The sequence below is a fragment of the Gekko japonicus genome, unplaced genomic scaffold (genome assembly GCF_001447785.1).
Source record: "Gekko japonicus isolate JY-2015 unplaced genomic scaffold, Gekko_japonicus_V1.1 scaffold2068, whole genome shotgun sequence".
NCBI lineage: Eukaryota > Metazoa > Chordata > Lepidosauria > Squamata > Gekkonidae > Gekko > Gekko japonicus.
In genome coordinates this window covers 228504-244135 of record NW_015165307.1, presented here as the reverse complement: position 1 = coordinate 244135, position 15632 = coordinate 228504, and the positions used below count along the sequence as shown (strand labels likewise).

General features: G+C 48.1%; 1 protein-coding gene across 1 annotated transcript in view; it reads right to left on the bottom strand.

Moving 5' to 3' along the window:
• The window catches only part of DNM2 (dynamin 2), a 103325-nt gene that overhangs the window by 70665 nt on the left and 17028 nt on the right, over positions 1-15632 (bottom strand). Inside the window, exon 2 of the mRNA XM_015410445.1 lies at positions 4989-5062. Coding sequence (XP_015265931.1) covers positions 4989-5062 — 74 coding nt within the window. The remainder of the gene's footprint in view (positions 1-4988; positions 5063-15632) is intronic.

Genomic DNA, 15632 nt, shown 5'->3' with positions numbered 1-15632 from the left:
TTCATAAATATTACAGTTCCACAGAGCCTGCAAGACAGAGCTCTTCCACCGAGCCTTTGGGTGAGACGGCAGACATTCCTTTTCCTTCCTGGCTATCTCCCCTCCAGTGGCCTGCATCTTAATATCAGTACTACTGAAATTAGATCAGAACTAGCTTGTTGCACGGTATTTTATGGTTTTACTGTTTTAATTGCTATTTTAATTGTTGTGTTAATGGTATTATACTGAGATTGTTGTGAAACGCCCTGAGCTCGTCCACAGGGAGGGTGGTATATAAATAAAATCAATAAATAAATGTCCTATTAAGACGTTCTTGCAGCCTCACCACAAGAACCATCTATGCCATTTCTCTCTACACACCAAAGCTCTTTTCGCCATCTATTCTGATCATGTGTATGTGCAGCAGTTGGGACTGGGAGGGCAGGGCAAATTCACAACGTGGGAAAAATAAAGACCAATTATTGCCCTGTCTCTATTCTGCCCTTTCTTGGTGAAGCGGTCGAGAGATAGTTGTGCCTTCCAGGATAACTCATTTGCTCTGGATCCTTTTCAGTCTGGTTTCAGGCCAGGCTATGAACACATGAAGCTGCCTTATACTCCACTAGACCACTGGTCCATCAAAGTTAATACTGACTACTCAGACTGGCAGTGGTTCTCCAGGGTCTCAGGTGAAGGTCTTTCACACCCCCTTGCTTCTAACTGGAGATGCAGGGGACTAAACCAGGGACCTTCTGAAGGCAAAGTGAAGGCTCTTCCAGTGAGTCACACCCCTATGGGATGGCAACAGCCCTGGTGGCTTTAGATGATGTCCCATCTCGATGCAGAGAAGGTCCGTGGCTCTTTGTTCCTCCTACTGGGTTTCTCAGCACCCTTTTGTATGTTGGACCATGCCTTTTCTTTGAGATGTTTGCAGGTGGAAGTAGGTATCAAAGGAGGTGCTTTCCATTGGTTTAAATCCTTCCTTGTGGACGAGACTCAGATGGTTGCTGATCGAGTCCTCGGTGTGGAATTTGTCCTGGGGGGGTCCACAAAGCCTTGGTCCCCACGGTATGTGTAGCCCTTTGGAGAAATCGTTCACGGTCTTAGAGTAGGCGGTCATCAATATGCTGACGACACCAAGCTTTTGTAGTTTCTTAACCGAATATCCCAATGATGCTGTACAGCCACTGCCTGACTGCTGTGATTAAAGAGCTAAAGACACACAAGCTGAAACTGAACCCTGACAAGACAGAGGTGAAACAACCTGAGGTCTCGAAGGACACAGAGCTTCCTGCATCCGATGGGGCTCAGCTGACCCATGCTGACTTGGTTAAGAATCCTAGGTTATAGCAGACGTTAGTGCTGGAGAATCACGTTAATGCAGCTGCAAAACTTGCTTCCTTCCATCTTCATTTAGCCCGAAAGATGGCTCCCTACTTTGACTGTGCTGATGGGGCCACATGGTTCCATGCCACAGTGACTGACTGTTGTAACGAACTCTACATGGGTCTGCCCTTGAAGTCACTCAGAGACTCCAGCTGGTACAGAATGCCACAGATCAGGCAGAGTATACTGAGGCTGCGGTAACACGGAGCATTAACCACGCTACAGAGACGGAAGATAGGCGGATTTTCCGGGCGCGATCACACTGCAACATCTGGGAAGCATCGAGCTCCCGTGGCAAACCCAAGGCTTCCTGCCGAAGATGCGGAGTTAAAAACTAGTACCTCCGAGGTACTAGTTTCCGGAAACCATGGGGCAAGGGCTGGCGTCTGATCACGTTTCCGGTGGTGGCATCTGGCGCCCGCCCATGTCCCTTCGCAAACAGGGTTTTTTCCCCCAAGTCTCCACAAGATGCGCACAAGCACCCAACGGCGCATGCGCACAAAGAGGAAAGCGAAAGTGCCGTTTAGGCTTTAAAAAAAAAATGACCCCGTTTGTCATGGCAGCGGCGCCTAGCCATTGCTGGTGTGATCGCGCCGTGCTGCTTCTTTGCTGCGCTGCAGGATCGTCATGTGATCGCCACCCTCATTTACCCGCCGGTGCGGAGGGACGGACCCATGGTGTGCTGCCGGCGCGTCTGATCGCGTAATCGCGGATCAAACTGCACCGGCGCAATTAGCCACGCCTCCCCCCGCGATATTCGGCCCATGTGACCGGGGCCATATATTAACACCCATTCTGCAGTCACTCCATTGGTTACCTATTGCTAACCAAGTTCTATTCAAGATACCAAGTTCTTCTATTCAAGATACTAGATATCTTCAAGGCCTGAGGCCCTCCTATCTTCAGGACATTGGCCTCTGCTGAATTCTCCTTTGAGCAGTTTCAGCCCAACTTCCCAGATCATTTTGATTTTGTTTTGTCTTCTGGTGTTAACTACACATCCCTCTGGGTTTACGTCACCTCCAGATCTGATAAGGACTCTCCCCATCCCTTCATCCAAGTAAACAAATAACTTGTGTTGACTTTCCTATTGTCTTGAAGGCACAATAGAAAGTGGATGCTTTGATCTATAAAATCCTTACCCATGTGCGCTCCAAATGCTTCCAGACCACCTACTTTCTTCCTGCAACATTACCACTGTTCAAGTAAAATGGAATACCCTTTTCACTCTACCAACCGGGTGCCAGGTATAAAAATATAAAGAGACATGCCTTCACTGTCTGCCCCACTTAAATAGACTCATCAACCTCAAATACGTTTAAGACCTATATAAATTTCTTCTTTGGTCTAGCTTCAATACCCAAGACCCAAAATAACTGAGCACTTTGTCAAACTTTCTATCCAGCCTCTTCTCAACCACTGAGAGAAGGTAACAGTGGTTAAAAATCTATTGTGCTTGTTGCAAGAGAGTGATTTAAATAAAGCAAGTCTGCTTTTCCTATCTGTTGTTGTTGTTAGTCATTCAGTCCTGTCCGACTTTTGGCGATTCTATGGGCCAGCTCTGTGTTTTCTGATCTTTTTTTTTTTTTAATCCCCAAAGGGATATTTTTGATTGTTTTTATATCGGACTACAAACTACAAAGAAAATATGAGGGAAGGGGACTACATCTAAGGATAAAGGATAGATAACCACACTATACTAAAAACCCAAGAGGAGGAGATCATATCCATGTTATTCTAAGTGTTATTTATAAAAGTGTTAGTACAACAATATATTTGTAGAGTTCTTGCTTGTCACGGCTTCAATGTTAGTATGTTAGTTGTTGTGAGAGAACTTTCTGAGCACTTCTTGTTGTTTGCTTCAAAAGGCAATTTTCGGAGTCCTTCTGCCTTCACTTCGATTTTCTGTCTCTGAAATCATATGTCACTTTCATTGCGCCTGCACCCGTTTCTACAGCAGAGTCCTCATCCATTCCCGAGGTAGCGGAGTCACTTGATTTCGATTCTTCATCTTTAGATTCTTCCTCTGTTCCCAACTGACGTCTCAAGAATTCTTTGGCTTTAAAAATGGAGTCAATCTTTTCTCTTTTGTTGTTGATTTTAAAGATGACACCCTCAGGGATCGCCCACCTGTACGAAGTTCCCTTGGTTTGAAGAAATTAAGCTTTTCCTCTTATGGCGAATTTCAAATGGAATGTCTTTTAAAGTTTTAATATTTGTATTCCCCAGTTTCAGTGGAGTTGCTGAAGTCGCTTTTAATATAGCATCTCTGGTCTGTCTTCTTGATAATCTGACCACAATTTCTCCAGGCAGGCTATTTTTTTTAATATAATTGGAGTATGCCCTATAGGCAGTCTCCATCTCTTTTACTACTTCACCCGCTGTTGAGCCTATTGCTGGAGCGATGATCTCGCGAAGAAGCTTCCTCAGATCCTCCTTTTCCGATTCAGGCACTCCCTGGATTCTTAGAATCATATTGGCTTTTTCCATTTGTAGCTGTAACAAATGATTTTCTTGGAAGTTTTGTTTTGCTTCAACTTCCCCCATTCTTTTCTTCATTTTCTTATTTGTAGTGTGTATCTCTTTAATTCTCTCAGTCACATGTTCCACCTTCTCCATTTCTGCCAGTTGGAGCTGCTGGGATGCAAAGTTTTGATTCAAGGGGGTCAAGTTGCTGGTTAATACCATCGAGTTGCTCCATCACCGGCTTGAGCATATCCGCTAAGATTTTCATGACATCTGCTCCCTCTTCTGGTTTTGGGCTCTGACTATCCGGCGGTTTCGTTTTAAACTTTCTTTGCGAGGCCGCCATTTTATATGATTGTTTACAGTTCCAAACCGCTTCTCACGGACTTGAAAAATCGCCATCTCAATGTCAACGCTCAAGTAAGTCTCTCAAAACAAGATCGCTGCTTGTTTTCCCCCCCTGCCCCTTCGTTTCGCTTATCTGTCCATTCGCGAAATGCACTCCGCTTTTCCCACAGGAGGGGGGTTAGTTCACTTTTAAATTATTCCGCTTATTTTGAACTCATATTCATTGTCAGTCATTTCTCTGACCTCGCTCACAGTGATCGATATTCTGCTCGATCTCCAGCGCTTGTCCCAGTCGAATCAGCTTGTGCCCAAGGGCCACACAGCGGCAGGACCACCGTGTTTTCTGATCTTGTTCTGTTTCTTTGAGTCGCTCCATGCTCAGGCTGGTGTTGACCTTTATGGTGTCTAGCCACCGTGTCCTTTGCCGGCCCAGTTTCCATTTGCCACTAACCAATTCGAGCATAATTGCTTTTTCTAGTGAGTTCTTCTGCATGACATGGCCGAAATAAGTCAGTTGCAGTTTTATGATTTCCCCTTCCAATGACATGTCTGGTTTTATGCGCTCCGGTCTAAATAAACCAATCTGAATAAACCAAATTAATCTAAATAAACCAAATTAATTTATTTGGAAAAAGCACCCACTGAGCTGAGTAGTGGCAATACAATTTTCCAAGGCACAGAAGCAATTTGCACAGAATGCTGAATGACTGTTATGTTCAATGGTAGTTGGAGTCCAAACAAAAATCTGCACGAGCATCAACACAAGGACTTAAATATATTGCCTTAAATACCATGAATAAGCTATTTACCTGTTTTGGAGAAGATAAGCTGGAGGATGAGAGGTCGCCTGGTGACTATTCCAGAACCACGAGGCAAGAAGTCTCTGCAATGAATAAAAAAACCCCAGCATTATTTCAACACTTCAATAGGTATTAGTCATGAAGATTACAGAAACGTTTTAAATCTTGCTGCATACTTGACACATTGCAAACAGGAAGAGATCGCCCACCAGTTCAAATGTCCTGCCCACACAGGACCAAATGGATTACAGAATTGGCACATTTTATAAGGGCATGGAAAAGAAGAAAAGGTAATCTTTATACATTTCCTGGATCGGTTGGAATTTTTTTTAACTTACACTGTTCTGGTGCCCAGGCACAACATAAAGCACACTTCAGAGACAGAATTTTTCCTGCCAGTCAGTCCAGCCAAGGACCAAAAAGAGCAAGAGTCCGGTAGCGCCTTAAAGACTAACAAAATTTGTGGCAGGTGAGTCACTGCTCACTATGGAAATGCCTTGCCTGCCACAAATTGTGTTAGTCTTTAAGGCGCTACGGGATTCCTGCTCTTTTCTACTGCTACAGACAGACTTCGCACAACTACCCATCTTGGTCTACAGCCTAAGACTGACAATTCTTGATATATGGATTGTGGCTCTCCGACAGGTATTCTGTCCTTGGGGGTCCCCCATGGGCAAAGGAATGCCCATGCACCTTTTCCCCAGCCAACATAAAGCATCACACCTCGATTAGTAACAAGAAACAAGCTGTATTTCATGTATTATGCAACTGTTCCTGAAAAAAAGAGCAGTTTCTGCCAAGAGCTCTCTCAGCCCCACCAACCTCACAGGGTGTCTGTTGTGGGGAGGGAAAGGGAAAGGAGTTTGTAAGCCGCTCTGAGACTCCTTTGGGTAGTGAAGGGCGGAGTATAAATCCAATCTTCTAATAATAATAACAACAACAACAACAACTTCATGGAACTATAGTGGAAATCATTACGATCTTCAGCCAAACCGATGACATGGTAAGAGCAGGCTTTCCCAAGCTCTAAGATACTTTGGACAACAAGGTAACATCTAAAGACATCCTAACACCCTGCATATGAAACTCCAAGCCACCTATATCCAGCTCCTGCCGAAACAGCTACGGCACAAGCGTGAGGACTAGAAATCCACTTCAAATAGTCAACAATTAAAAGTGCAACGGTGATTACAATGGAAACAAAAACGCCCACTAACAGCACCTCTTTTGTGTCCTTGTTGCGGGAACATGCCAGAAACGACAGTCTCCAACACAAAACGCCCAGATCCACTGGCAGAACCTGCCACCACGGATCAATCCACTCAAGCGCCCATTGATTAATCTGCCAATGGAAATCTGCAGCCCTTGTCAAGCGGTGACGCAACACGGGCTTTTCACAATTGGCTGAAGAACATAAACAGGAAGCATGAATCAGCAGCGGAGGCTGGGAGGGGGAGCTCCCTTTCATTGTGCTGGCACTACGCAGAAAAGCCTCCGGCGTAACTCTTGGACTACTATAGCAGCCAAGGTCAAACCTGGTTTGATAACAGAATTCAGGTGGGTGGCCGTGCTGGTCTGAAGCAACGGGACAAAGTCTGCGTCCCAGCGGCACCTTTAAGACCCACAAAAGTTTAATTCGTGAATAGAACCTTGACGGCCTTAAGGATGCCACTGGACTCAAACGTTGTTCTGCTTGGTTTGGTAATGCATGAGGATGCGGGAAGACACCCTTCCGGAAACAGAACTGGCATTCGCTTGGCACAGGGGCTATTTAATGGAGATGGAAACAAACACACCCGTCTTGCAAAAACCTGGAAATCGGGCCTTTGCTAAACATAACCCAAAATGCAGCATCAGGACACACTTGGACTGCTCAGGCACACTTATTAATACCTACCATACCCGTCTGCCAAGAGGGCCTTTGAGGAAGTTTACAAAATGAATACAACAGAAGGCTATACATTAAACAGCCATTCAGTTTAAATCTCTTTGTAAAAGACCAAAGAAAGCGGTGAAACAGACACACATCCCTAAATCTAGGCCAGGGGTTCCCAACTTGGAGACTGTGGAGCCATGCGCCTCCCCCCAAACACCTTTCCTGGGTGCCCACCAAGTGGTGTCAGAAAGCAGGCGGGCTCAGCTGGGGCTTTTGCCCAGCAACGCTTCTAATTGGCTGTGCAGATTTCTAAAGGAGAAGAGATTGGACTTATACCCCGCCCTTCACTACCCGAAGGAGTCTCAGAGCGGCTTACAATCTCCTTCCCCTTCCCAGAACAGACAACCCCGTGAAGCAGGTGGGACTGAGAGAGCTCTTTCGAGGACTGCTGGTGAGTGAACAGCTCTGAAAGAACTTGTGACTCAGGGGTCGTTTTGTAGAAAAAGAGCTAGGGGAACTCATTAGCATAACTCAATAGCATATGCCACACCCCCTGACATCACCGGAAGTGTGTCATAAGGCCACACACCCTGCCCCCAACGGTCCCGGCCACCGCTGCCGGCCTTGCAGCTCCACTGCCGAGCCCCATGAGGGGCCCGGCGGTGGACCTGCAAGGCCGGCGGGAGTGCAAGGAAGCCCTGCGAAGGCCCTCCCTGGCCCCAGGCAGGCAGGGGTGGGGAGAGGCAAGGAGGAAGCAACTTACCCTCCCTCTTCTCCTGCCTCCTTCCTGGCTGAATGAGGGCCGGAAGCGGGGCGGCCGGAAGCAGGGGGCGGGGCTTCGTCATGTGCCCCGCCCCCCGTACCTCACCTGGGGGAACTGCGATCCCCCGCGATCCTCCCCAAAATGACCTCTGGACTCACCCAAGGTCGCACCAGCAGCTGCATGTGGAGGACGAGTGGGGAATCAAGCCCAGCTCTCCCAGATTAGAGTCCGCGCTCCTAACCACCACACCAAATGTTGCCTTGGCGGTAGGTGCCACCACAGCACAAGGATCTTCACTGCGTGACTGAGGTAAGCTGCAGCGGCCATTTTGTGGCTGGCAGGCAAACATCCCTTAGCAATCCTAGCCAACCAGGGAATATATAGTTCACATTGCAACACCACGCAGCCAATCAGCTTTGGCTATACGACGACACCATCAGAAAGAACAAAGCCGTCCTGACCTGGATAGCCCAGGCTGGCCCAGTCTCATTAGCCCTCGGAAGCTAAGCAGGGCCCGACCCTGGCAAGTACTTGGAAGGGCGACCCTCCAAGGAATACCAGGGCTGGGATGCAGAGGCAGGTTACCAAGCCACCTCTCTGAAACGTCCCAGCCCCGCTAGGGGTCGCCAGAAGTCACGATGACTTCCACGCTCGCAAGCACACAAACACTAAAAAAATAATAATTGGAAAATGTAAGATGACTTCTGCAAAGCACTTTGAATGCTTTGAACACACACACACACACACACACAAAACTCACAAATATAGTAAAAAGGAAAAGAACAAACAAAGTCAACAGGGGACAATGTAAAGAAGTGGGAGAATATTCCCACAGGACTTGCTAAAGGTCTTTCCCGATCCTCTAAAAATTTTCTTAAACTTTCCTCTTGAGCCCTGTGAGCTCCTGGCCGGCATGTTCCACGGGTAAAGCAGCAAGGGCCTTTCTGCCCCACTTCTGCTAACCGTGCAACTACGTTTCTGGGGGAGACGACTGACTGGCATCCTAACAATGGTGAATGTATGAAGCTGCCTCATGTGGGAATTCCAGACCCTCGGTGGGGACGGGGGTCCCCCACTGCCAACCAGCTGGCTGGCGCAGAGGGAATCGCCCCAAAAACAAGGGAGGAACGGCTGACATTTCAGCAACGTGCCACGTGACTTCAACGTGATCCGGGAGTGATGTAGGTGTCTCGGGACCACGCTCTATTTTTTGGGCAAAACTCTATGGTAGAAGCTAATTCTACCATAGAGTTTTTGCCCCAAAACCAGAATGTCGCCCTGACATGCTGACGTCACTCCCAGGTCACACTGGAAGTCACGTGGGCACGTCGCTGAAACTTGCGAAGAAACTCCCAGCTCCTTGTAAGTTCACACCACCACCCCCGCGCGCGCATCCCGCGCCAGCTGCCCAGAGGGACCTGGCAACCCTGGTCTCATGCCAAGTCACACCTGGTGCCCTGTCTAGTCCAGGACTGTGACTAGCAGCAGCTCTCCAGGAGAAGTTCTTCTTCTTTTTCATATTTGGGATCCTTTAAATGGAAAAAAGGGCCACGATGGCTCAGAGGTTAAGACGCTGAGCTGCAGGCTGGAAGGTCGGTAGCTTGACAGTTCGAGACCCGAGTGCCGCGTGATGGAGTGAGCTCCTGTCTCTGGCCCCAGCTCCTGCCAACCTAGCAGTTCGAAAGCAAGGAACTGCAAGTAGATAAATAAGCACCGCTTCGGTGGGAAGGTAACAACGTTCCGTGCACCCCGGCATTTAGTCGGAAAACGTCTTCGGACAGCTCTGGCTCTTCGGCTTGGAAATGGAGATGAGCAACCCCCCCCCCCCAGAGTCGGATTCAACTGGCTTTCGAGCAAGGGAACCTCTAGCTTAAATGGAAAATACTGGTACTCAACATGAGACCTCCTACACGGGAAGCACATGTTCCAGGGCAGAGTTGCTAGATTCGAGTCCAGTAGCACCAAAACAAAGGGGGGGGGGGGGGGGGAGAGACAAGATTTTGAGAGTCAACGCTCCCTTCATCAGATACAAATAGGAATGGAGACCCATGAGTCCTTATATCCCCAGTCAGAAGGAAGGAGGGAGGGGGATCTCCCATGTCATTCCATTGCTGACCTAAGAGTGGCAGTCCTCAAACAGAGAAACCTCAAGGGGAGATTACAACACCACATTGCTGAACTGGAGTTCATTCACAAGTTCGGAACAGTGGATCCACCCAGGGTTGATTAGGGACATAGGAGTCTTACCTCATTACAGATGCTAAAATTTTTTTTGCCCCCAAGCATTTCCCCTCTGCTCTAATCAAGCTAATTACATTTTGCATTGTACCTCTGCATCCTGCATCCTGAGTTCTATCCTTGCCACCCTTGTCACAGATGATAGGACTCGGGGACCTCCATTCCTACCTGTATTTGACAACCGGGAGCTTTACTTCTCAAAAGCTCATACTCCAAAAATCTTGTTGGTCTCCTTGAGAGCCAGTTTGGTGTAGTAGTTAGGAGTGCGGACTCTAATCTGGGAGAACTGGGTTTGATTTCCCCACTCCTCCACTTACAGCTGCTGGATGACCTTGGGCAAGCCATAGTTCTGACAAGAGCTGTCCTTGAAAGAGCAGTTTCTCTCAGAGCTCTCTCAGCCCCACCTACCTCACCGGGTGTCTGTTGTGGGGAGGGGAAGGGAAAGGAGTTTGTAAGCCACTCTGAGACTCCTTTGGGTAGTCATGGGCAGGGTTCTCTGGAGGTTTTCATACAAAGGCTAGATGGCCATCTGACAGCAATGCAGATTCTGTGAACTTAGGCAGATTGTGAGAAGGGAGGGCAGGAAGGGTTGCATCAGTGCTTAGTTCATGTGGCCCTTTCTTACACACCCATGGAAATGCTGATTGCCACTTTGGGGCCAGGAAGCAATTTTTCTCCAAGCCCGTTTGGCCAGGGATCCTGGAAGGTTTTTGCCATCTTCTGGGGGAAAACAGGGGTCACCGGAGGTGAGGGGGGGAGGAAGTTGTGAATTTCCTGCCTTGTGCAGGGGTTGGACTAGATGACCCTGGAGGTCCCTTCCAACTCTGTGATTCTAAGGTGCTACTGGCCTCAAACCCAGCAGTTCAAGTGAAGACTGTGAAGGCCACCCTCTGAGACTAGGGCAGAGCTATAGCCCTTCTCCAGCACTGCCCTAACATAAAATATGCAGCTATCAAAGCATGCACACAGTATTCTGATCTGAAGTAACAGTCAGCCTGCTAAAATGATAGGCAGTCAATACTCAGTTGTTGTCAACCGCTTCACTCAATGGCTCATCACAGCCAGGACCAGAAGGCAGACCACTGGCCGTTCACCAGTAGAAAGAGCTGGGTGTCATCCACATACTGGTGACAACCCAGCCCATATCTCCAGATAATCTGGGCGAGGGGGCGCATACAGATATTAAACAGCATAGGGGAGAGAACTGCTCCCTGCAGCATACCACATTCCAGTGGGTGTTGTTGGGATAACCCCCCCCCAAAGCGCCATCCTGTTCCCAGCCCTGGAGAAAGGAGGTCACCCAGAGCAAGGCAAACCCCCATATCCCCACGTCAGCAAGGCAGTGGGTTAACACATCATGGTCAACCATATCAAATGCTGCTGGCGGATCAAGAAGTATCAGCAGCGCCGATCCACCTCGATCCAGATGTCTCCGGAGATCATCCACCAGGGCGGCCAACACCATCCCCGTCCCACAGGCAGGACAAAACCCGGACTGGAAGGGATCCAGGACTTTTAGCATCATCCAAGAAAACCTGACGCTGAGCTGCCACCACCCTCTCTACTACCTTATTCGGAAACAGTAAGTTAAGGCTCAGCAACTTATTTGTTAGATTTACACCCTGCCCTCCCCGCTGAGTTAGAGAGCAACTCACGAAAACTCCTACCACGCCACAGATCCTGTTAGTCTTGAAGGTGCTCCAGGACTCTTGCTCTTTTCTGCTGCTGCAGACAGACTAACACGGCCAACCCATCTTGATCGATCTCTATTTACGGATAACTTTGATTTCTACCGCTACGATTTTCCTGGCAGCTCTGGGCTGCTTCTAACAGGTCCCCCATCACCACCACTTCACGGAACAGCTTATGAAGCGTAGCTTTCACAGCCTCCCAGCCAATGCTCCCTCTAAGCTGTGAAGTCTTGTGTGCAAAAATCCTACTTTGTGAGCTGCTGGCATTAAAGTTGTGAGCGAGCGATTTGGCTAATGCATAAATTAGTTTGCTCTGGAGCCATCCTTCCTGGGCTAAGACAAAAGTGTGAGCCAGAGGCTAAAAAACAGTGAGCTAGCTCATACTAACGCAGCTTAGAGGGAACACTGCTCCCGACTAACGGCATGGGAAGAGACAGGGCCACCATTGGTTTTAAATTAAAGCATCCTGCATTTCTTTTCCCGCAGACTGCTACTACTGCATTGCTGCATTTGCTCTCTAAGCCAAGGCGGTAGACTGTGACCGACTCTTGAAAAGAAATTAAAATGGGAAGCGTGAACGGAGACCGATCATCAAGCCAGAAGAATCAATGGAAGCCTGAGGCCAGCGACGCAAACTGGTTTTTATAGCCACCAACAGAGAACAGGCAGGATGTGGAGTGGAATAAGGGCAGGCTGTGTGCGGGGCCCTGACCCAGACAGCCAAGGCGAGCCCGATTCCATGAGACCTTGGAAGCTAAGCAGGGCCGGCATTTGGATGGGAGTCCTCGAAGGAAAGGCAGGGTTGCTATGCAGAGCACGTACATCTGGGAAGCTCCAGACTGCCTGACACGGGGGGGGGGGGGGAGAGGAGAAGACTGCAATATCTGCATCTGTCAACCCATCCGAGAAACACAACTTCTACCTAGCCACAACATCTGACTGGTGGTGGAGAGTGACATCAAGTTGCAGCCAACCTATGGCAACCCCGTAGGGTGGTCAAGGCAAGAGACGTTCAGCTATGGTTTGCCACTGCCTGTCTCTGCGCAGGGACCCTGGATGGGAGACCACCAAGAAAGTCCAAGTACTAACCAGGGCCGACATTGCTTAGCTTCCAAAATCTGATGAGATCAGGCGAGCCTGAACTTCTACCTAGAGACTCCGATTTGCTTTTCAGGCAGCACCCGTAGGAGAGAACCAACTACCCCTAGCTGACACAGGACAGCTACTGGGCATGATGTCACCCACATCACGGGGGAGCCGGAGGGCTGCAAGTATACACATTCCGGGGGGGGGGGAACCAGCTGGTCTCGTCACATCTGCCCTCCTGTCCGAGCAGGAGGGAAAGAAGAATGAGGAGGAGGAGACTGGATTTATACCCCGTCCTTACTTCAAGTCTCAGAGTGGCTTACAGTCTCCTTCCCTTCCTCTCCCCACAACAGACACCCTGTGAGGTCAGCGGGGCTGAGAGAGCTCTGACAGAGAACTGCTCTTGAGAGAACAGCTTTGAGAGAACTGCGGCTTGCCCAAGGTCACCCAGCAGCTGCATGTGGAGCAGTGGGGAATCAAACCCGGTTCTCCCAGATTAGAGTCCATGCTCCTAACCACTACACCAAACTGGAAAAAAAAAGCTTTTCCTACCTTATTTCAAGACTGAGAGAACTACAATGCTCACATCATTTGCGACCGGCACCACAGGCATAACAGTCAAATACAATCAAACCGACTTACTGCTTGGCCAGAGTCATATTCCAGGAAGCAAAGAATGCCTCGGTGATGGCGACAGCTGACCTTTGCATTTCCTTATGGTAGCAGGGGGAGGAAGGAGGGCTGCTCGCCCCTAACCCAGAAGCAATCTGGAGCAAATCCCGTAGCACAAAAAATATTCACTTGCCGTAACGGCAGTTCTACCCAATGAGGAACACTGGCAATCAGGAACGGCAATGCTCACGCACGGCTTAGAAATCCCCATGCCAACTCAAGCACAATGTTTGTAACCATTAATTATTGGCTGCAGAACAGTTACTCGGTGTCTTGTACCTGTAAGCATCAAACTTCTGGATGATTAATGTATGTTTCTTGTAATTGTAAAGTACTGGCTGCAGAACGGTTATTTTGTTTCTTGTACAAGCCTAAATATCTGAATTATAAAGGTGTGCATTCGGGTCTACCTGAACAGAAAATATACCCCAAAACACCTTATTAGTATTTTTCAGATATATTTTGGCTTCCCAAATGGTTATCTCGGGAAAACCGGGAAAAAATTCCCGGGTGTATTTGAGAATTACCAGTAGACCCAAAAACAGAGGAGAGGCAGGAGCGGATTGCTCACACCTCTCAGATGTTTGTCGGGGTTCTACTGCAGTCCCTTTAAAGTTTAAAGAGACTGCAGAGGATCAGGATCAGTTATGCCGGGGGGGGGGGGAGCAGACTGTTCCTGCCGGCTCAGCTTGGGGCTGGCTTCTCCTGCAGCTCTGTTTAAACCGGGCTGCAGGAGAAGTCATCCCAGCCAGGATATGCGTGGCTCGGGGAGAGATGCAGATCCGGCGTCTGGCTTCTTCTGCAGCACAGTTTAAACTGTACTGCAGGACCAACTGTCCCAGCCAGGATCTCCGTGCCTTGGCGAGCGATCTTCCTGCGTCTGGCTCCTTCTGCAGCATGGTTTAAACCGCACTGAAGTGCTAGCCACAGCACGGCTTTCGATCGCTGCCTCCTGAGAAAATGCGGATCCTCCATCCCTTTCTCAATGGTGGAATAAATGCTGGGACCACTTTATGATGGACAACGTGATTCACATACACAAGGGTGCATGGGATCCCACTCCAGATTTGTTCGTAAATGGTTCCCATTATTGGCATATTTCTCAGAGAATAATATATTACCAGCAAATCCCAGCTACACAGAATGGCTTCACCTATGAAGTTGTTTACTAAGGTCTGAACACTCCTTTAATTCTCTTGGTACCACAAATAGTGTTTTAAGATTAAGGTTATGAGAAGGTCTCTCAACAGCGTTAGTTGTTTACATTGGTTTAATGATACATGGACTCACAATGTTATGCTATATGTTTTGCTATGTAATAAGGATTGAGCGTATTGATTTCACTGTTTATATGGAATATCTTTCAATAAACATTTTAAAACTAAAATAAATAAAAAAATAAACCGCACTGAAGGAAAAGCCATCCAAGCCAGGATCTGTGTACTTTGGGGAGCGACCTCCCTGCAGCACACAGATCCGGGAGCTGGTTTCTCCTGTGGCGTGGTTTAAACCAGGCTGCGGGAGAAGCCGATCAGGCTGGCTTTTCAAAAAATCTGGTATTTTTCTTCTCAGGTCTATTAGACCAGGAAAAAAAATGGGATTTCCGAAAAATCCAGGATCCCAATCCTGTATCAGTATTGGGATATGGGATTTTTTATGAAATACAGAAATTTTATGAGGTCCAATCGACCCGAAACGAAAAATACTGAATTTTTTAAAACTGCACACCCCTACTGGATGCTTAATGTATCTTTCTAACACTTTAACAATATACAACCAATATACAACCAGTCCTGGAAAAACTGACGTCATCAAGCCAAGCCGAGTGAATGCCGTCTGGAACACGTCTAAGTCTACAGTTGAACAAAATCCCCATCGGCTGTGTGCGACTTAAAAAAGATTTATATGTTGTCCTCCCTTACCCCCTATGAATCATTGTTAGTCCCTTGTGAATATGTGTAACTGTAAATCGCTCAGAGCCAGCAGCTCTGCAGGATTGAGCGATTAATAAATCGAAAGATATTATTATTATTATTATTTTTCAAAGTATTCTCTGACCAGGCTATGGCCTGCCTGTTCAACGTTACCTGCGGTGCCCGTCTCAAAACAATCCAGATCAGAATTTTATATGCTACTTAAACAGTGCCATTTGACACTGAATTACTCCAGAGTAAGCCTACTGAAATCAATGGGTTTAGACTGAAGTCACGGACGCAGCTAGTGTGCTGTGTACGGGGCAACGCCCCTCCTGATTTGCCAGTGCCACCCACCAAATCTTAGAGCCCACCCTGGGAGAGAGGCGGCTGTCTGAGCAGGCAGGGCGGGGG